The sequence below is a fragment of the Cyprinus carpio genome, chromosome B6, assembly GCF_018340385.1.
Source record: "Cyprinus carpio isolate SPL01 chromosome B6, ASM1834038v1, whole genome shotgun sequence".
NCBI lineage: Eukaryota > Metazoa > Chordata > Actinopteri > Cypriniformes > Cyprinidae > Cyprinus > Cyprinus carpio.
Window position 1 is genome coordinate 28494633 of NC_056602.1, and position 21591 is coordinate 28516223.

At 36.3% G+C, this 21591-nt stretch overlaps 2 protein-coding genes across 5 annotated transcripts in view; both read left to right on the plus strand.

The window, feature by feature from the left end:
- rtf2 (replication termination factor 2) overlaps positions 1 to 7690 on the plus strand; it is a 30101-nt gene extending 22411 nt beyond the window's left edge. For 2 of the 4 annotated variants that reach the window (XM_042726661.1, XM_042726662.1), the window contains exons 8-9: positions 4868 to 4942; positions 7006 to 7690. In XM_042726661.1, the coding sequence (XP_042582595.1) occupies positions 4868 to 4942; positions 7006 to 7205 (275 nt within the window). In that variant the 3' untranslated portion in view covers positions 7206 to 7690. The remainder of the gene's footprint in view (positions 1 to 4867; positions 4943 to 7005) is intronic. The other 2 variants (XM_042726663.1, XM_042726664.1) reach the window with 1 other exon arrangement.
- Positions 7691 to 11327: 3637 nt separating this feature from the next.
- Positions 11328 to 20972, plus strand: LOC109092391 (transcription factor AP-2 gamma-like). Its single transcript, XM_019106171.2, is given in 8 exon segments — positions 11328 to 11648; positions 12974 to 13432; positions 13516 to 13567; positions 16059 to 16239; positions 16241 to 16279; positions 17943 to 18061; positions 19151 to 19292; positions 19493 to 20972. Coding segments are annotated over 8 exon segments (1335 nt in total). The 5' UTR covers positions 11328 to 11600; the 3' UTR covers positions 19788 to 20972.
- Positions 20973 to 21591: the final 619 nt, after the last annotated feature.

Sequence of the window (21591 nt, forward strand, 5' to 3'; positions counted from 1 at the left end):
ACGTGCGATTTTTATTTATTTATTTTTTTTTTCTTCTTCTTCTTTTTTTTCTTTTTCTTTTTTTTTTCCTTTTCCTGGTTTGTTTCTCATTCCACGGAGGTAAGGCAAGAGAACAACATTTCCTAGTCACTAGCAACATGAACACACTGGTGTGTCGAGTGTCGAATAGCTGAGCTGGCACAACTATATCCGCACCTGTATGATCACCCGCAGAGGGACTTTAAAGATTCAGAGAAAGCATTTAATTCCGAGAAAGAATTTGCATCGAAGCTTGGTGTCGACGACCCGGAGTTCTACAAAAAGCGATGTAGAGAAACATCCGAGACAAGTTTTCCAAAGCCATGAAAAGAAAGAGTAAAGATATAAGGTAGCAAGTACCAAATACACGTGTTTCAAATAAATGTAACGCCATACTACTGCTGCTGCTGCTGCTGCTGTTGTTGTTTTTTCAATAAGCAAATTTAAAGGGTATACAATAGCCTAAATAAAATGCCAAATGTACAATAATAAACCTTTGTTTTTATCAAAAGTAAATCATGACCCCACATAAAATATAAAAAGGTGTAACAATTTAGCCATTTAAATAAAATAAATGAACACTAATAAAATAAAGTAACAAACTGACAAACACACAAAAAAAAAAAAATTCCACAATACCCTAAAGTTTTCAGACTTTGAGACATTCACACTTCCCATAAAGGACTGATTATGGAAATGGAATGGTTCTTTTACATTTACATGTATGCATTTAGCAGCCGCTTTTATCCAAAGCGACTTACAGTGCATTCAGGCTTACATTTTTTACCTAATGTGTTCCCTGGGAATCGAACCCACAACCTTTTGCGCTGCTAACACAATGCTCTACCACTGAGCCACGGGAAAACTTTTGTATTGCTAACATGATACTTGCCATTGGGGCCCGCCACACACCTAGATTTCTTACACTTCTTCATTTCATCGTTGTCGTGTTTAGGGGATGTGGCGCAAGCGTAGCAACACATGTTTACATTAATCTACACCCCGCCTCCAGAAGCGCGGGGGTGTTGGAAAGTTCAGAAACAGTATATCGTCGCTCATTCTTTTCAAACTTCTTTTTGCCCCCAAACGAAGAACGAAAATGAACTTCATTTAAAGTATATCGGGGCCTTAAGAGTGACTTTAAAAAAACTTGCTCAGCAAGACATTTAATCACACTAGTCTCATGTTAACACCTATAATGGCACAGTAGACCTTTATCAGTGTTTTTACTGCAAGGACATTGATTTTTTTTGTTTTATATCGAACAGCGTTAGATTATAATTAACTCAAAAGTTAAAACTCAAGATAATGGCAAATGCATGCTGGACAAATTTGAAGCTTGTAAAGAAAGTCTGCTTTTGTGTCAGTCACGAGAACAGGGCATTTTAAAGAATAAAAAAATGCCCATAGACCTTCATTGCAAGTGCAGAAACCGAAAGACCAGTTAAATGAGGTCTGTGGTAACTGGCAGTACATCACAGGTGCTGTGGATGGATATGAACTTTTATTGAACCCATGACATTCCTTTCATCTTTATTACCAAGTATGTGAGGAATTAAGGTTAAACTTTGTGTAGAAATGACTTTGACAGGAGTTATCAATGTAGGACAAAAGTCAATATTCACTGAAGTATTTTATCCTTTAGTATGGATCAGGCTAAAGTAAAATGGACATGATTATCCGTGAGATAATCACAAATCATCTGAGGTCATCAAAACTATGACAAAACACACTGATACAAATACAAATTTTAAATAAAATTGGAATGAAACTGTAATTAGCCATAATCTTTTATAGATACATTCAGAAAACTGCCTGCCTTTAGTCATGTTTGAATAGATTTGGTCTTTAAATTTCTTGTATCTGCAGCAGTCATTCATTTTTCAGTTGTCGCCTATACAACATTTAAAGAAAAATAAAACATATTCTGGATTTTTTTCTGTAATTAAAGTGGCACACAACCTTTAAACATGTTCCTCTAAAAAGAGCCAGATAACAGAACCTTTTTGTTTGCCCTGCTGAAATGGGAAAACCACACTGGCTTCATTCACTGAACTTCATAAATGTGTCATGCCATGTTTCATGTTTGCTATTTGATTGTACATGAACTAATATGTTGGTAAACATTGCACGATAAGATCTGGATTGTCAATAAACTTTTGTAATTTCTTTTTTTTTTTTTTTTTTACATTTAATGTGAGCTGCTAATTCAAATGCTGTGTGTGATGGTTTTAGTTTGAGCATAACATGTCACAGTGGGACTTCACAAATATTTATTTATTCAAATATTATTTTTGGTGTATTTAATGTCAGTCATCCAAAAGCATCAGCTTAACCACTAATCTCACATATTCTCAGAAAACATAGTTACATAATTACAATTATAATTATATATATATATATACACACACACACACAAAAGCATGAGATTGTGTTGTAATCCTTCCTGATTTCATCTTTTTTTTCATGTTTGTCACACTTTAAAGTTTCAGATCATTAAAAAACATTTAAATATTAGTAAGAGATAACATAAGTGAACACAACATGCAGTTTTTAAATGAAGGTTTTTATTATTAAGGGAAAACAAAATCCAAAACTACATGGCCCTGTGTGAAAAAGTGTTTGCCTCCTAAACCTAATAACTGGTTGGGACACCCTCAGCAGCAACAACTACAATCAAGCGTTTGTGATAACTTGCAGTGAGTCTGTTACAGCGCTGTGGAGGAATTTTGGTCCACTCATCTATGCAGAATTGTTGTAATTCAGCCACACTGGAGGGTTTTCGAGCATGAACTGCCTTTTTAAGGTCATGCCACAGCATCTCAATAGGACTCAGCTCAGGACTCTGACTAGGCCACTCCAAAGTCTTCATTTTGTTTTTCTTCAGCCATTCAGAGCTGGATTGCTGGTGTGTTTTGGATCATTGTCCTGCTGCAGAACCCGAGTTCACTTCAGCTTGAGGTCACGAACCGATGGCCGGACATTCTCCTTCAGGATTTTTTGGTAAACAGCAGAATTCATGGTTTCATTTATCACAGCAAGTCTTCAGGTCCTGAAGCAGCAGAACAGCCCCAGACCATCACACTACCACCACCATATTTAACTGTTGGTATGATGTTCTTTTTCTGAAATGCGGTGTTACTTTTACGCCAGACGTTATGGGACACACACCTTCCAAAAAGTTCAACTTTTGTCTCGTCAGTCCACAGAGTATTTTCCCAAAAGTCTTGGGGATCATAAAGATGTTTTCTGGCAAAACTAAGACGAACCTTTATGTTCTTTTTGCTCAGCAGCGGCTTTCGTCTTGGAACTCTGCCATGCAGACCATTTCTGCCCAGTCTTCTTTCTTATGCTGGAATCATGAACACTGACCTTAACTGAGGCAAGTGAGTTCTGCAGTTCTTTGGATGTTGTTGTGGGGTCTTTTGTGACCTCTTGGATGAGTCGTCGCTGTGCTCTGGGGGTAATTTTGGTCAGCCGGACACTCCTGGGAAGGTTCTCCACTGTTCCATGTTTTGTCATTTGTGAATAATGTCTCTCGCTGTGGTTCGCTGGAGTCACTTCTTCACACAGGGCCATGTAGTTTTGGATTTTGTTTTCCCTTAATAATAAAAACCTTCATTTAAAACCTGCAAAACTTTTTCACAACACTGTATATACAGTACAGACCAAAAGTTTGGGAAACATTACTATTTTTAATGTTTTTGAAAGAAGTTTCTTCTGCTCATCAAGCCTGCATTTATTTGATCAAAAATACAGAAAAAAAAAAATTATATTGTGATATATTATTACAATTTAAAATAATTGTTTTTAAATTTATTATACTTTAGATGTATCATTTATTTCTGTGATGCAAAGCTGAATTTTTAGGATCATTATCACATGATCCTTTAGAAATCATTCTAATATGATGATTCATTATCAAAGTTGGTAAACAGTTCTGCTGCTTAATATTTTTTTCAGAACGTGATACTTTTTTAGGATACTTTGATGAATAAAAAGTAAAAAAAAAAAAAGAAGCTATGTTTTTAAAATATTAATATTTTGTAATAACAATATACACTACTGGTCAGTAATTTGGGGTCAGTAATTTTTTTTTCTTTCATTTTTTTAAATAAAATCAATACTTTTATTCATCAAGGATGTGTTAAATTGATAAAAAGTGATAGTAAAGAAAATATATTATTAGAATATATATTATTAGAAATGTTTTTTTTTATTATTTTGAATAAATGCAGTTCTTTTTAACCTTTTTATTCATCAAATATATTAGACAGCAGAACGGTTTCCAACACTCATAATAAATCAGAATATTAGAATGATTTCTAAATGATCATGTGATAGACTGGATGTTACATGTGACACTGAAGACTGGAGTAATGATGCTGAAAAATTCAGCTTTGCATCACAGGAATAAATTATTTTTTTTAAAGTATATTCAAATAGAAAAACTATTATTTTAAGTGGTAATAATATTTTACAATATTACTGTTTTTTTTTTCTGTATTTTTGATCAAATAAATGCAGGCTTGATGAGCAAAAGAGACTTCTTTCAAAAAACATTAAAAATAGTAATGTTTCCAAACTTTTGGTCTGGACTGTATATATGTATATGTATTAATTTATACAAACTACCAAGACATTTTAAAGCTTGAAAATTAGATGGGGAAAAAAAATACAAATAAAAAGTAATTTAACATTAAGAAAAAAACACTGTTTGAAATATCTCAGTGATACTAAAAAACGCACTGGTTTGAAAACCTTCATTTTGATTTGGAAAATTATTGTAGTAATTTATTAAACTAGTACAACTACTTAATATTGTTTTTCGTTTCTCTTGTAATGGCAGGGAGCTGTGACACCTCAGAGATTAAATCTACATCACTGAATGGAGAAGGCAGCAGTGGAAGCTGCGGTGATTCAGGTATCCCAGCATGCCAGAGTACAGAAGGGCTAGATTTACATGTTAAATGGAAATATGTGTAAATGTTTTTGAGAGCACATTCATATCAGTGTTGGTTTCACAAATGTGGAGTCTGTAGATATGTATTTCATCACTTTTTCTCTTGGAAATCTGATGCAATTTCAACTTTAAAAGAAATATGTTGCTGCATTAATTCCTGATATTATGCAACATGGTCACGTTGTATGAAACAGTTATTACTCCATACCGGTTACCATACTAGGCAGTATACATGCTGTGCAGTATGCTGAAAGCAGTTTATGTTAGTATGCATTCATTATATTCATCTTGACAGTAGATGGTGGAGTTAGAGAACTTATGTTTTTTCGTACAACACCAGCACAGGCTTTAGTGTTAGCAGTGAATGAAAGGATTAATTATGTATGCTACTATTCAAAAACTGAGCTCAGTAAGATTTTTTTTAAACATGTTTGTAAAAGAAGTCTCTTATGATTACCAAGGTCAAAAATACAGTAAAACAGTAAATATTGTGAAACATCATTACAATTTAAAATAATCTTTTTTTTTCTGCTTATTATAAATGTTGAAAACAGTTGCGCTGCTTCATGTTTTTGTGGAAGCTCTTATATATTTATATATATATATATATATTTTTTTTTTTTTTTTTTTTTTTTTTTTTTTTCAGGATTCTTTAAAGAACAGAATTTATTTTAAATGTATTGTAACAGTATAAATGTCTTTACTGTCTCTTTTGATCAATATAATGCATCCTTGCTGGAAAAAAATAATCACCCTAAACTTTTGAATGGTAGTACATTTAAATGTAATAATAGGCATTTAAGTACACATCATACAAATATGAAAGTATATGTCCTCAATGACCCTCTCAAATTCAATACTAATATCAGCATGAAAAATAGCCTATAATAATAATCTTTATTGATATAATTTTCTTAATTTTTTGTGTGTTTGGTGTATTTGTTGAATCTGTGCGGGATATTAGCAGATATTTGAATTATCCCTACTATACAAATAAAGTGGTCATCGTGTCATTTAGGGACATGCATGTCAGGCTTCTCTGTTGTCTTGTCCTTAAAAAGAGACAGCTGTTATATCTGTCAGCCTGTATGTGCACAGAAGGTTTAGAGACTATAATCTAGAAAGACTTTAAAATAAGAATATGATGTGTGTTTTAAGAAGGTTTAGCAGAATTATGAATAAGGGTCACATGTAACGTAAGTTTGCTGAAAATGTGCTCACCCTCAGGCCATCCACCCTCAGGAGTTTGTTTCTTCGTCAGAACAGATTTGGAGAAATGTAGCATTACATCATCACTTGCTCAACAACGGATCCTCTGCAGTGAATGGGTGCCGTCAGAATGAGAGTCCAAACAGCTGGATCCTCTGCAGTGAATGGGTGCCGTCAGAATGAGAGTCCAAACAGCACCCATTCACTGGGATGTGTGTTTGTTTCTGGTGAAAATGAGTCCATAATCCATAATGATGCTTCCTCCAGTGACAAAGTCCATCTCCTGTTATCCTTTCACTTCAAAATCCATCAACATATTGGTTTCAGACTGTTTTGTCTTGTAAACAGTGCTTGTTCTGTGCAGATTTCTCTCCTGATTCAGACCAGAGAATTCTTTCAGCAAATGTTTTTATTTTTAATTTTTTTCAGAAAAAGCAACATTATGGATGGAGTATTATGGCTGGAAGCAATGGTCCAAAGTTTAAAATGTCTTAATGATGGATTTGTTTCTTATAAACATGCAGCTTTTCACTTCTCAAGACATTAACTGATGGACTGGAGTGCTGTGGATTATTGTGATTATTTTATCAGCTGTATGGACTCTCATTCTGACGGCACACATTCAATGCAGAGCGTCCATTGCTGAGCAAGTGATGGAATGCTACATTTCTCCAAATTTGTTCCAATAAAGAAACAACCATTTTCATCAAATTGACATTTTTGGTTGAACTATTCCTTTAAGAATGGATGTTAGCGATCAGTCATGCATTTGTTGGTTCAATCACTCAAGCTGTGCTCGTCTTTTTCCCACTCAGCTCCGGGACCGTCCACATCCGGCGAGTGCTCTAAGATGTTAAAGGCCCCCGCGGGACCCATCGCTGGCAGTAAGAGATCGATCCAGGACATGAAGGACAAATCTGAAACCTACAAGTCACTCTTCACCTCCCACAGCTCTGCCAAACGTACCAAAGACCAGATATCCAACTGGGTCACACACACGCCTTACCACTTTTGAGTGTGTTCTTCTTAGTGAAGCTCGCTCTCTAGTGGTCAGTCTTTGTAGGAGCAACATTTTCACTGACAGATTGATGCTTTGTTTTTAGCAGATTTCTTTTTTCACCATTGCATTTTATTTACATTTATAAGATCATCTTCATTTAGTTGCATGCTTAAGTGTTTATTTTCAGTAAACCCATGTTGGCTTGAGTGTTAAATGTCTTTTCCATTAACATTTTTTTTTTGTCTGGATTGTGCTTTGCAGCAGCATCTTGTTTTAAACTGCTTTATTCAGGATTAAACATGAAATGTATTGCAGTAAAAATAAACTTAAAGGCAGATAATTTTGTTTTCCTCAGGAGTATAAACACGTGTTCCTCAAGTGCTTGAGCATTTCTTGTTACGCTATCACAGAAATAACCAACTAGTTACTGTAGTTATGTATTGTACTTTTAAACCTGCATTATTTGTGAACACAATAAAGGTCCGATCTGGGAGAAATCATGCGTTGTTGCTGTCAATTTGTCAGTAATGTCTCTCAATACTGCTTTTGACCACAAGGTGGCAGTAGATGTCTAAGAATAAGCGCTCCCGCAGTCGAACAGCATGAGACCTGATGTAGTTGTCTGTTTCTTGGCTTTTTGCAGTTCCCCATAATGTAATCGTTTATGTTCATGTGACAGGTGCTTAAATAAAAACTCTACATTTTCAGGTAAGTGTCTTAATTCCTGAGTGCGTGAGAAAGCTTGAAATATTGCATGCTTGGAATGTCAAATTTAATGAATTGTATTACTCAAGGTAGCAGAATCTTATGCAACATGTTCTGTGGAACATGAAATGCCAGCTAAGAAAGCTGTTACTTGTTAAGCGTAATTCTTTTACCTAAAACTTTAAAATGATATAAGAATGTATTGCAAACGAAATTAAATCTCCAACATTTTCTTTAAAGGTTTTCATGTAGGACTATCACTTAATATATTCAAGGTCCCCTCCGTAATCGAAAATGTCATGTAAATATCAGGTAATTGTGTGAATTCTTTAGATCGTCTTGACTTGCGATGATTTATTTTTAGCCTACTGTGGATGTTTATTTAATTAAAGCGTCGTTGTGCAGTAGTGTGCTGCTCCACAGAACTGGAGTGATGACTAATCATCCTCATCGATCGGAATGCTGCGGCCCCCGTTCAGGTGTTCTGAGAGTGTGCGCATGCGCGCTGCGTGCTCTGCGCATCCAGGTGTATGAGTGGCGCGAGCGCGGTTGATGAGAGCATTCGCTGCTTCACAGCGGGACCGAACAGCTGAAGCAGATGTCGCTGCTGGAGAGGCTGGACTGGCGGGTACGTTTCCATTACAGTCTTATTGCTATTAATGCCAAGAGGAATACATTTATTTATTTATTTATTTATTGGTGGGGGGAAAATTCGACATTTGTCAATTGATGATGTTTTATATTTGTTTGTATAGGCCTAGTAAAGGGTTTAAATTCGTGTAAACTGGAGCCTGAATTTTTGCATGCGTTTGCAGAATGTACAGCCTAAAGGAAGCAGGGTAATAACAACAACAACAGCTATTAACAATAATAGTAATAATAAAACAATAACAAATAATTGGCAAATTGCGGTGCCTTTATTTCTTCGGCTGTGAAGCTTAACACCTGTCTGAACATTTAACAGCAGGACTTAGCAGTTTTATTCGATTTTATGAATTTAGCAGACGCCTTTTTGAAGGAAAAACGCGCGCTTGATCACTGTTAAAATGTACAGCACGAGCAGAGAACTGTTGGGAGTATTTTAACACCCAGCAATTTAACCAATTAGAAAGAGCTACTGAAATCATACGTGAGCACCACGTGAGGTCATACGTCTCTGTAAAAAAATCACATAGCTTTTACAGACTAAATAAATAAATAGTTTTTTATTATTTATTTATTTATTTTTTAAAGCAACAACATCATTTAACTCATTGGTTATTATCTGATTTGTGCATCAATCCGTGCATCTGATTCAGCTGATTCTCTTCTTAAATTTGATTTATTCAACTTCCACTTAAAAGAAAAAAAGCTAAAAATGTAATGTTTGATCCGACGATGATGGTTCCAGTGTTTCGTATTGGCTACACATTTGTTTAGATGCATACATTTTTAATTGTTAGCCTGTTACTGTTTTATGCAACTGTTTGATCTTTTTTTTTTTCTGTGCGTTTTTATTAATTGCATTGCTTAAAATTAAATTTAAAAGGTCGGTGTTAAGGTGGGCATACAATAATTCTGAGGACAGTTTAATACAATAATTCATGTACAAAATTTAAACTGATTTGAATTCTTTTTTTTTTCTTTCATTCCTCTTTTTCTCTAAATGTTACAACCTGCATTCTGTTACTGTTAGGTTGTAACAACAGCGCTTTTTGGCATTCATTTATACAGTTTTAGAATAAGTTGTATATTTCAAAATTACTTCCATTTGTATCAGATAAATGTGAAAATATATATAAAGGTATGACGGAAAAAACACTGAGCTACAGACTTCACAGCACAGACTTCACAGTTACAACAATTTCCGGTCTTCAGTAACGCTAATAAAACACACAGAACACACATTTTTGGCCTGTGTGTTATTAAATAAATAATGAAACAGCATGCATATTATATTTTCAACTGTATTATCCAGTACTTTGTAGGCCTTCATGTTAGCACATCATGGGCCTGCATGATCACGGATTGTTAAATTGAAATGCGCCTCAGTAATTTATTTTCAACGAAATCAAATAGCCCAATCCGTATAATTATTACGATTTTAGTAATTTGTTTATTATTTCTGAGACAAATCCAATAAATGATTACATCCTACTAGGCTATGCTATATGCTTATTTGCGGATTCCGTTCACTATTTCAGACGATGTGTTTTGAGCCGAAATAAAACGCTTACGGTGAATGACATTTTCTGTTTTAAATTAATAGCTATCTCACACTGATGATTCATCAGTCAGTTATTAAATCATTCTGATTCCGTTTTGCACAAACGAAGCAAAACGAGAATACCGAGTCTTCAGGTTAGGCATAGGTAAATAATAATTATTGTCTTACGACATTTGGCATTCATGCATTTTATTATTGCCTGAGTGGACGTTTTGCTTGCTATTTCAGCAGGTTACATAAACAGATGTTTCTCCCTCGGGGTTACAGTAGAGTCTGCGTGTGTGGAAGTATCTGACAGTAACTTCATTCAGATTACAAAGGAATCAAACTCGCCCGTGCGCTTCATTTCTCTCAGTCCAGCTCGAGCCGCAGGCGCTTTGACCCACAGATACATTTAATTCACCTGCATTAACAGACTAAACCCGGATTAAGACTTTCTTTCGTCTTTTTTCCCTCTCTTGCTGTCTTTTTGTTTACGAATTTTCAAATCTCTAATGCAGACATTTTCCACTCTAAAATAGGCTACTTTGCATTCATTATTATTATTATTAGTAGTAGTAGGCTAGTACTAGTAGTATTTTAATATATTCCATTTTAATCAATTTATTTTTAGGTAGTTAAGCAAACACACACACACACACACACACACACTTAATATATTCCATTTTAATTAAAACATACAGTTGATCTGTAAAGCATAAATCATTAGTGAAAACGTTTTTATTTATTATTATTATTATTATTATTATTATTATTATTATTACTTTGCTTTTTTCACTCTAATTTACTGCGTTTGTTTTCATTGCAAAGTATCTAATAAGCATAAAAATTTAGGGAAGAAATGTCAAATATCTTTTTGCTTGTCCAATTTTTGCACTCCAGTTAACATCTATCTATCTATCTATCTATCTATCTATCTATCTATCTATCTATCTATCAATCGTTCTAACGTTCCATCTATCCATCGTTCTGACTAATTATAATTGCGTAAATGACCTTTAATTTTAATTAAAACATGTTACCATTCCTCGTTTGTAGAGTTTGCTTCAGTAAATGGCAAATCGTCGCAATTTTTCGTTCAGGATTAATTTGTCCTCTGAACAGACGGACAGTTCCGCGATTGGTCCGTCTCTCTGACAGTAGCCAATCAGCAGCAGGTTCTTCGCTCTGACGTAGTCAGCGCGCAGTAGGTCACCGCCCACCGCTGACTCTTGCAAATATAGCAGTGAGAGTCCAAAGCGAGTCAGTGAGTCGAGCCTGAGCCGCTCTGTTGTCCGTCAGAGGGAGTCGAGTGCTTCTGTCTAGCGCGTCTGTTTGGACCGGAACCCTCAAGTTTGTGTCGCGAGCTGCCTGAGTTTCTGTTCCTTCATCCTCCTTCAACACTGAGTTGATGCTTCACTTCTGCGCGGCGCGCGCCGGACTCTCTGGATTATATTCGAGACCGCAAACAAACATCAGCACAGATAAACACGTCTGAGATCACGCGCGGCAAAGACAAAATGTTGTGGAAATTAGCAGATAACGTGAAGTATGAAGATGACTGCGAGGTAAGAGGAAGAAGCGAACCCACGCGCGTTTTCATGTGCAGGTTGAGGGGCAGATTTTATTGAAGAATTAAAACATGCATTGTCTGTTTATAATTTAAAATATGGAAATTTGGCATTGTTATTTCCCAAAAAAATATGCAAAGTAACTAGGTACTAAAATGTTTCATTCTTATTGTAGCCCAAGAAATATAGCCTACCTATAAGCCATTTTCTTTTTTAGTGAAATATTTTAAATTTGATCTTGCGCAAATACACAGAACTGTACCAAATTGAATAATATTTTCATTGAAAATATTTATATTGAAAAAATATTTTCATAAGAATTTACTAAAATTATATGTAGGCTGTAATAATATTTATTGTTACAAATTAGTTCAGCCGGTAATAAGTAGCTAAGTAGACCTTTAACAAAATCATAATAGTAATGACAATAGTAATAAAATAATTAATGCAATTTAATTCAAGACGCAATTTAATTCAGAGTTTTCATTTTAACGCAGAGTGGATCTTTACAACGTGATTCCGAAAAAAGTGCATTTGTCGCGAGCACGATTGTTTCAAATATCGGGTTTCAATATAAATATGAGAGAAAACTCTCAAGTGTAATTCATGTGGTCTCAATTAAGCTGTCTAGAAATGGCCCGTCGCTCATTGTCATTCATGTGTCTCTGGTGACAGTAACTATCCAGGCAACTTCGCCAGACAATAGAAGTCATGAATGCACACTATACAGTCCACTCGAGCTGAATACCGACTCAGCAGACGAACAGCTGATGCTCAGTTAGAATGAGAGCAAATAACTTTGTAGAAATGTTTGGTTTGATAACCTTCCATATGTGTTGCATGTGATAACATCTAAATTAACAGGCCAAATGCGTTCGATGTGACTGAATAAATAGTTAAATGAACAAAAATGCGTTTAATCGGGTAGAAACATATCTTTAAGTCAACAAGTTAAAGTTTATTTTTTTATTTTTTATTTTATTCTAAGGGTTTTGAGCTTACATTAAATTTTGCATGATAAACTAAAGAACATGCAAATTGGAGTTTTGAATTTGCATGAAAATGTTTATGATTTGTTAACTATCCTTGAGAATTGTGCCATGTTCAGGAAAAAAGTAGTCTTTTTGCATTTAGATTTGAAAAATGTTTATTTTTTTATTTAACTCAAATATGAATTGCTTGTTCTCCGAATTTAAGCATTATACTAGTTCATTTTTCAGATGTATGTTCTCCAGAGGTATTCAAGTGATCAGAATGTAGCAAAAATCAGCTGAACTCGTTGTTGTGTGCATGGTTTCAATGTGATGCACTCTCTATTTCAGCAGGAAAGACATGATGTTAGCAGCAACGGAAACCCCCGTTTACCTCACATTCCCACGGTGAGCCAGCACCTCTACAGCCCACCACCGTCCCTCTCGCACACCGCCAGCTCGGACTTCCAGCCGCCGTACTTCCCTCCCCCTTACCAGCATCTGCCGTACACCCAACCTAACGACCCGTACTCTCACCTGGGCGACCCGTTTAGTATCAACTCAATACACCAGTCTACAGCACCTAATCAGCAACAGTCATGGCCCGGACGGCAAGGTCAAGAGGCCATCGGGTCTCACGGCCGCAGCGGACTCGCCAGCCCCATTCTGGGCCTGGAAGGGGGCTCGTCCGGGATGCGGCGGGATGGTTTTAGGAGACCGGAGCTGCTGCCTCCACACATGCATGGAATCGATTCCATAGGTGATAACATCAGTTTGCATGATATAGGCCACGGATTGGATGATGTTCAGGTGAGTTGATGTGATAAATGATTTCATAATTATTTATTTGGGATTACGTGGATAGTGATGCATTTGCTGGTTCTTTCTTGCAGCAAGAAGGTGATCACAGTATTGTAATTCCTGATCATACAGTCATCAAAAAAGGTTGGTTGCATTTCTATTTTCTAACATAAATTTATTTTCAGTTAGTTTTTAGGTTCACATTAAAATGGGAAAGATGTGAATATTAGTCTTGTAATTTTGCTTTAAAATAAAAAAATTTTTTTTATTATTATTTTAATTTTACAGTACAATAACATTATTAAATATATATTTATTTTGTGTAATTTATTTAATAATAACCACAATGAAAACATAATAGTATTTTGTAGTATTAAATTGGTCAAAAACAGTGGGGAAAGTTGACTGTAAAAACTTGAGTAGAAAGAGCTTTTTTTTTTGTAAAACTGTTCAAACTATGATTTTAGCTGTTTATTTGTAAATAATAATAATAATAATAATAATAATTCAACTGCCTAATTTAGATACTTTTTTGTTAATCACCTTTTACATCAAATGTTCCTGTTGCGTGACAAATGAAGGTAGAAAAATGCCATGTAGTCTCTCAGATAATATGAGCTCATTATGCATAATAATTATGAAGTGTAAGGATCACAAAATGTTAGGCCTATTTAAAACAATTTTATGTGAAATTTAGCATTTCAGGACTTTTCAATTTAATTAACCTTCTATTATTTTGTGAAGCATGTTTTGAATAAAATAAGATCGTGTTCTTGAACTATAATGTATCATGATTCTTTCAAGCTGAATAATTTCGCTTTAAACTTATGCAACTCGTGTTAATAATTTTATAATGCTATCCAGATCTTTAGAAGGACTTGATCTGTTTAATCCATGTTAAAGACTAAAATCTTGCACCTTTGCTGTTTATGTGGAAAAAATAAAGTCAGGCTCCAGATTTCGGCTTGTCCGAGCCAACGGTTCAGGTGGGAGGAGTTGAGGTGGTGCTGGTTCATGCATATATCGCTAATCCTTTTGGTCATGTGGTCCATTTAACTAATCTGGCATTGATCCGCGGAGCATTCTGTCACTCTTTCAGCATGAATGGAAAGCCAAAGAAAGGATTCCTCTCAAAATGGCAGACTAGCCAAAGTTGTAGATGTTGGGCAATCCTTAAAATGGTGTGTTTGCTCAGAGAGAGGAGGCCTAGGCCTGTTTTTTAGTCTTTTGAAACAGGACTTTCAGAACGCAATTCTGCCCCGCTACACACACACACACAAACACGTTCAAGGAGACAAGAATCAACTGTAGTTGGGGTGTGGCTGCTTTTAAACATGCATGGGTATTTTGTTCAGTCCTATGCTGTGACACGAAATCGTCTTAAATAAGCAAAACCGAAAGACAGTTTTGAACATCTGTTTGTTTTGTGTGATCACTAGCTGCTGAATGAGTGGTTTGTATCAGTGGTTCTCAACAGGTTTTGCTTTAGGACACTTTAGTTACATCAACCCAATACAACACTAAAACTGTGTAGCATGCAAAAGTAAATGAGAATGTCTTTACATTGGCAGCGGATAAGCATTACAGTGTTTGTTATTTAGTAACCTTCTTTTTTTTTTTTTTCATGGTTTTATGGTTGAATGCATGCATTTTGATATCTGTTTAATTTGATAGCTTTTGCCAAGTTACAAATGCATGAGTTTAATTGAGTTAACCTTTCCATAAAAAAACAACAACAACAAAAAAAAAAGCATTTATCCAACCTTTCAAATGTTGATATTTCTATTTATTTTGCTGTGATAACTATGCAGATGATGGGTTCTGATATATGCTTATAAAATGCATCTAAATATGTGATATATTTAGATGCATTTTGTAATAAGCATATATCAGAACCCATCAGTTGAGAACCACTTATTAATTACCTTTAGTTTTATTCTTTTTTTTTTGCTTAAAAAATGAATATAGTTATGTAAGAGAGTTGAAGATGCACTAAAGATCACTGAAGTATTCACAGCAAAAAATTGAGATTGTTTGGTGGTCTTTACCACCTCCTGTATAATCCTGCAGCGTCTGTATTATGTTGCGGTCAGGAGTTGACTGACAGATTCTGGCATTTATTTTAGTCAGTCAGTAATTTAGATTTTCTTTCGAGTCACCGAAGTGACTTCCTGAATTAATGTCTATGCCAATATTTTAGTCGACATGATTATAGCATGGTTGACTGCTCTGTCTAATTCTGGTTCATTTCAAAATTTATGTCACATGTTTGGCTTGAATTTATTCCATCTTCATCTATACCAGCTTCAGCTTCTACTTTGCAAGTGCATCTGAAAATATTCACTCTTTTTCTAAACAAAATGGTGAAGGTAAACCTTGTTCTTTCTAATTACAGTCAGTTCAACTTCCTTGTTAAAAAAATAGTGTGCAATTAAAATCGGAGCTTTCTTAGCTCAATCATTAATCAGCAAATTCTCCCGAGATCAATTGATCTGAGCTGTTATATTTTTATAGCTCTGTAGTGATAATGAATGTCATTTATCTCTATTTTTATATATCCTAAAGACAAAGTTTGTTTCTTTCTCTCCTGTATTTCTGGAGCTGTTTGATTGACCGATATATATCTCATCTCCAGGTCCGATGTCCCTGGCGAAGGGAAGCCCATTTGGGATTCCCTTTCAGAAAGAGTCTCTGCTGGGAATGGTATCAAATCCCACTGAGGTCTTCTGTTCAGTACCTGGTCGACTCTCTCTTCTTAGCTCCACTTCCAAGTACAAAGTAACTGTTGCAGAAGTTCAGAGACGCTTGTCCCCACCAGTGTCTAAACGCTTCCCTGCTTGGAGGAGTATTACGCAGGTGAGCAGCTATTGCACATTCATATTTGGAAATATGTTAAAATGGCAATAAAAATGCACTGGAAAAAAAAAAAATGTACTGTACAAAAAATGTTTACTCAGAAGTTGCTAGTAAATTTCACAAACAGAATAACTTTTCTACTTCACAAAGTAGAATAACTGAAATAATGTTTTCTTGTAAAACATACTCCAATAATCTTTAATCTATTTGCAACTGCAAATTTTTTTTTTTTTTTTTTAACAGTGTATTATATTTACATGTAAGACTTAAAAAAAGGTTGGTCAATGAATATCATGAAACTCAACAACAAGCCCAGGTCATATTTCACCCCAAATGTGAAGCCTATTTTAAATATCATTGAAAAACACTAATGTGGCATAATTTTCATAAGTTATACACATTTTCACCACAAATTTACATTACCATAATGTACAAAAAAAAATGTATTCAAGAAAATCATAAAATATCTATATATGATAGTCTAAGAGTTACTTTTAAGTTATGCTGATTTTAATAATAAAAAAAATATTAGTCATTTTACTGTAGTACACTGAAGAAATTGTCTGTGCAAGTGAACAAACCTTATAAGAATCACGTTTGAGAATAGTATACATTGATGGGAAAATGTGCTTAATTGCCATCTTTAAAAAAAAAAAAAATCTTTAAAAAGCTTCTTTTTATTTCAGCAAAATGTTATTTTTTATGTTTTGTCTCTTGACTTTGGGTTGAAATGAAACTGGAATGTTTTTGTGAGATTTCTCCTCATGCATTTACCAATCAATGGAAACAAAGAGTTAAATATGTGTGTCTATCAGTCTATGCAGGTTCACGTTTGGTTCCATCAAGCTCCATTTGTGTGCGTATTGATGAGATGATGTTGATATTAATTTGACCCATATGCCAACATGTGCAGTGTTGGGGGGGGGTTGTCATCAAACACACAGTTTAATCTCATTGCCCTTATTACTGGGAATATTTTTCTGTTCCCATGTGCTGACGCAAACACACTGATATTCGTTAAGTAGGTCATATAGCACAAGCGCTGGGAGGGGGAGGTGTCGGATGGAAAAAGGGGGCACTTACTCATGCCTCCTGCTAACAATCCCTTACCCCACATGTGAAGGGTGATGCCAGGCCACAACTCCAGTCATGCATTTCACAGAGCCCCAAACAGCAAGTGGGGATTTTGTCTGCACTTGTATGCGTTTTTGTTGCGATGCATTTTAAACACTTGAGCTGTGACATCATTTTTTTCATGAGCCTGTTTATCCATGTGAATCTGGGCCCAAAATTTCCTTTCCATATTGGCCTCTAAGTCGTATAACACAAACAAAACAAATAAAATCCATGTGTTTCACCTGCAATAATTAAGCCTTCGCTAAGCTCTGCTCTCCTGGTTACTGCTGATTGATCAGAACATGTTGTTGGAATTAACTGGAGAATGGAGATTTTAGTAAAAAGTGCAATTTTCTGAAAATGTGCTCATGCTAAATGTTTAAAGGTTTGGAAAAGTGGGAAAAAACACTGTGCATGTCCATTTGGGTTTTCTAGGAAACATGTGAAAAAAGCTTGTCTGATAATATGACTGATTGCAACCATTTCTAAACTAGCATTGGCAGGTTTAGCAAAAGGTCACTAATGACACTCACTGTTTATTTTAAAGGGCAAAGTCAAAGAACGGAGGCCGATCCTTGAGGGAAAAACTGGATAAAATTGGACTGAACTTGCCGGCGGGTCGCAGAAAGGCCGCCAACGTCACCTTACTAACTGCTCTGGTGGAAGGTAAGCACTTTATGTCAGTCACTTTTCCACTACTGTTACTGTAAAAGTAGTTTTCTCATAAATACTAAGGACATTAGCATATTTCAGTCATTGCAACAACAAAATCTGTGGAGGATTTCGTGAAGTTCTAGACTGAGTGGATGTTAAAGACTGGAATACACAACACGAAATATGCCCCGATTTACAGTCTGAACAAGTCAATGGTAGATGCTGAAAATCATTCGGAATTGACAGAAAATCACTTAGTGTAAGACGAAATCTGTTTTGATTTTAAAAGTCATGTTGCATTAAATCTGTCTAAATTGGTTTAAATGAACCGCAACAACACGGAATGTGCTAAATGCTAAATAAATGCTTTGGCTTGATTTATTTTATTTGACTTTTTTTGAGGTTTGAACATAGTGAACTTATTACCAGGCCAAGTCCAAAGACTAGCGTCTACTAGTGATAGTTTAATACAAAGCCAAAAGACTTTGCGATCACACGCAAAGGTCGTCTATGTTAGCTCTACTCGCAATCTGTAATTTCTTGACATTTCATGTCCACCTTTTCGCATGAGTAAAGCTAACCAATGAGTCACAGAGACATTAGCACAAAGATCACGAGTTAACTAGCACCAGGAGCGATGCAGAATACTTTTAGCTTCCTCTTTTAATGTCACCATTCTCACCATTAATGGGAGCATGGGTCTGAAGCAGGAACATGACTAGAAGGCGTAGTTATTTACAGACCTTCAAAGCTGAATTAGGGCTTGTTATCACATGTTCGCTAGCCAAGAGGAGAGACTGACCTTAAAGATGACGACTGTGAATAATGTGCTAGTCTATCAATAAGAGCCTGTTGGGTCTAGGGGACCGTTAAGACGCCTTCGGCTACAAAGGCTCATTAAAGACATGCAGTGTGACCACCGCCGTTCCGCAAAAGAGAGAGTCTATTCATCTGAACTCATCTCAGCTTAGAGAAGAAACAGTTCTTTTCGTGATGCCATTTTGAGTCATTTCCAAGCCGATGGATCCGACGGTGACTCATCTTTGCAGTGCCGTCATATGCTGCGTGAGTCACCTGATTCTCATCTGATCCTGTCTGCAGGTGAGGCCGTACACCTGGCGAGAGATTTTGGGTACGTCTGTGAGACAGAGTTTCCCGCCAAGGCCATCGCAGAGTACCTCGGCCGACCGCATGTGGAACGCAATGAGATCAACTCTCGCAAAACCATGCTCTTGGCAGCCAAGTGAGTAACCATCCCATTTCACATAAATCCCAATCCCATTAAGGTTAGGGAGGGCAAGCCCATTTTGATGGAGCCATTAAGCAGTCATCAGGCTGGAAACGAGTCCCCCTGCTTCTGAGGGTGTCTCCACCTTAGCCGAACAAGCTTCTGAAATCTCTGCTTTATGGTTTAATACTTTAACCGGTCATCTAATCTTTCAGGCAAATCTGTAAGGAGTTCACCGACTTGCTGACTCAAGACAGATCTCCTCTGGGAAACTCTAGGCCGGCTCCCATTCTCGAGCCAGGGATTCAAAGCTGCCTGACTCACTTCAGCCTCATCACCCACGGCTTCGGCTCTCCGGCCATCTGTGCGGCCATGACCTCGCTGCAAAACTACCTCAACGAGGCGCTCAAGCAGGTGGACAAAATGTACGTGAGTTCGACCGGAGACTCCTCGCAGGTCTCTTCCGACGGCTCCAACAAAGTAGACAAGATGGACAAACACAGAAAGTGAGGCTGAGGTTAAACACGATCGGACCATTTGAACGCAACAACCATTTTTGTAGCGGAATGACTTTTCCAGACCTGACTCTTCGTCATCGTCGTCGTAGTTGTCGATTCTGTTTCCGTTCTGCTTTGTTTTCTCACATGAAGAGTAAGCTTAAACTCGAAGCCCTCTTGGTTCACATCTTGGTTTTCCAGCACTTTCTCCTCCACAAACACATTTCAAAGTTTAGCCTTAGTCGAGACAGTTTTTTTTATCAAGCGACGACTCAGCCAGTCATCAGGAAGTTGTCTCTCAGAGGGGAACTGCAAAGAGGAAGTTGTTGAGTTTCCCAAAGATACCATTTCAAGAGTTGACGTGGATTTTAACTGTTTTCTTTCGCTACCAATCTGGGAGGAGGAAGTTTGGTTTCTCCGTGTCCTCCTCCTTGGTGCTGACCTCCCAATGGACCAAGGATGTGATTATGTTTCAGACATTATAACTTGTTCTATGCTTGACTTCATTGGACGCAGTGTTATTATTCTTCTCTTTGTGGGAGTGTTGTTGGCATGAGTGACTGTTTTGTGTGCATGGGTGTACATGATTTCCAAACAACCCTTTATCCACTGATCAGTGGATTCTTCTATACGAGAAATGCTCAAGATGTATTTGGCTTAATTTTTCACTGAGAACAATTAAAGAGACCTTTGATTAAGTTACCATGATCAAATCAAATAACATGCGGGCGGGTGTGTGTGCATGTTCGGTTTCGTTTGAGCGTACAACCTTGTTGTTCATCTTTTTGATGCCTTTACATCAGACTAGAAGTGAAATGATCCATTTGTCTTTCCCCAAATGTAAATATTTTCTAATTTATGTTGTAATTTAATGGGATTTGTAAATATTGGTACAATTATGGTGTTTGGTTCCACTTTTTAAAAAAAGATGTGTTAAGCTTTTATAAAGGGGTTTGTTATTTTATCATATAGTGGTTAGGCTACGGGATCGATATTCTTTATAGAAATGTGTAATATTGGTTTAAAGCTGTAGGAATAAACTCAACACTCTTGATTTGCGTCTGCCAAGACTCCCCGTTTATGACGTTGAGTTGTACACTTCAATACACGCGTGCCCTGCCAGTGAGGCATGTTGAACATGGCCAATTCATGTGTATAAAGATTCCTTTTTAAAATAAATGTCAGAAAAAAGAAAAAAGAGTAGTGGTCATCATTGCTCAAAACAGGTCAAACAAAGGCTTTCCTCGGAAAAGAAGAGTGGGGTTTCACCCTACTGAACACCTGTCTTATACCTGGATTACTCTTTGAATGGTTGAGTAACTCATTTGCTCTAAACAAATAGTTCCCCTCTTTTCATTACCATGCTTATCTGGCAAATTGGCGTGACAGGACAACAGTAATGTGTGTGAAGTTTCCGCATGGCTCTTTTCATATTTAAATGCTCTACTGTGAAACTCACAGTGCGGTTTCAAATGAAGTGATAGAACTGTTGAGAAGAGATAAACAAAGCCATGAGAGAATATTGACCTGATGCTTTTCTGTTTTATTTACCGTGCTGCTTTATTATTAATGCACCATGTGGTCGGTTGCGAAACGGTTTATTCATAGCCTTTTGTTTGTAAAGTTAGCATGTATATCTCACTTTGTTTAAACCTCAAGATTCAAATGGCTGATACGCCACTACACTGATGCAACTATCGGATCTCCTTATCAAAACTATCCCCTATCTTGTCTCGTTCTCACAGTAAACGCTCCCAATTTCTCATATGCAATGAAATCGCAGGTGTGTGTGAGCAAGTGTGCGTGTTTGCCTCCGT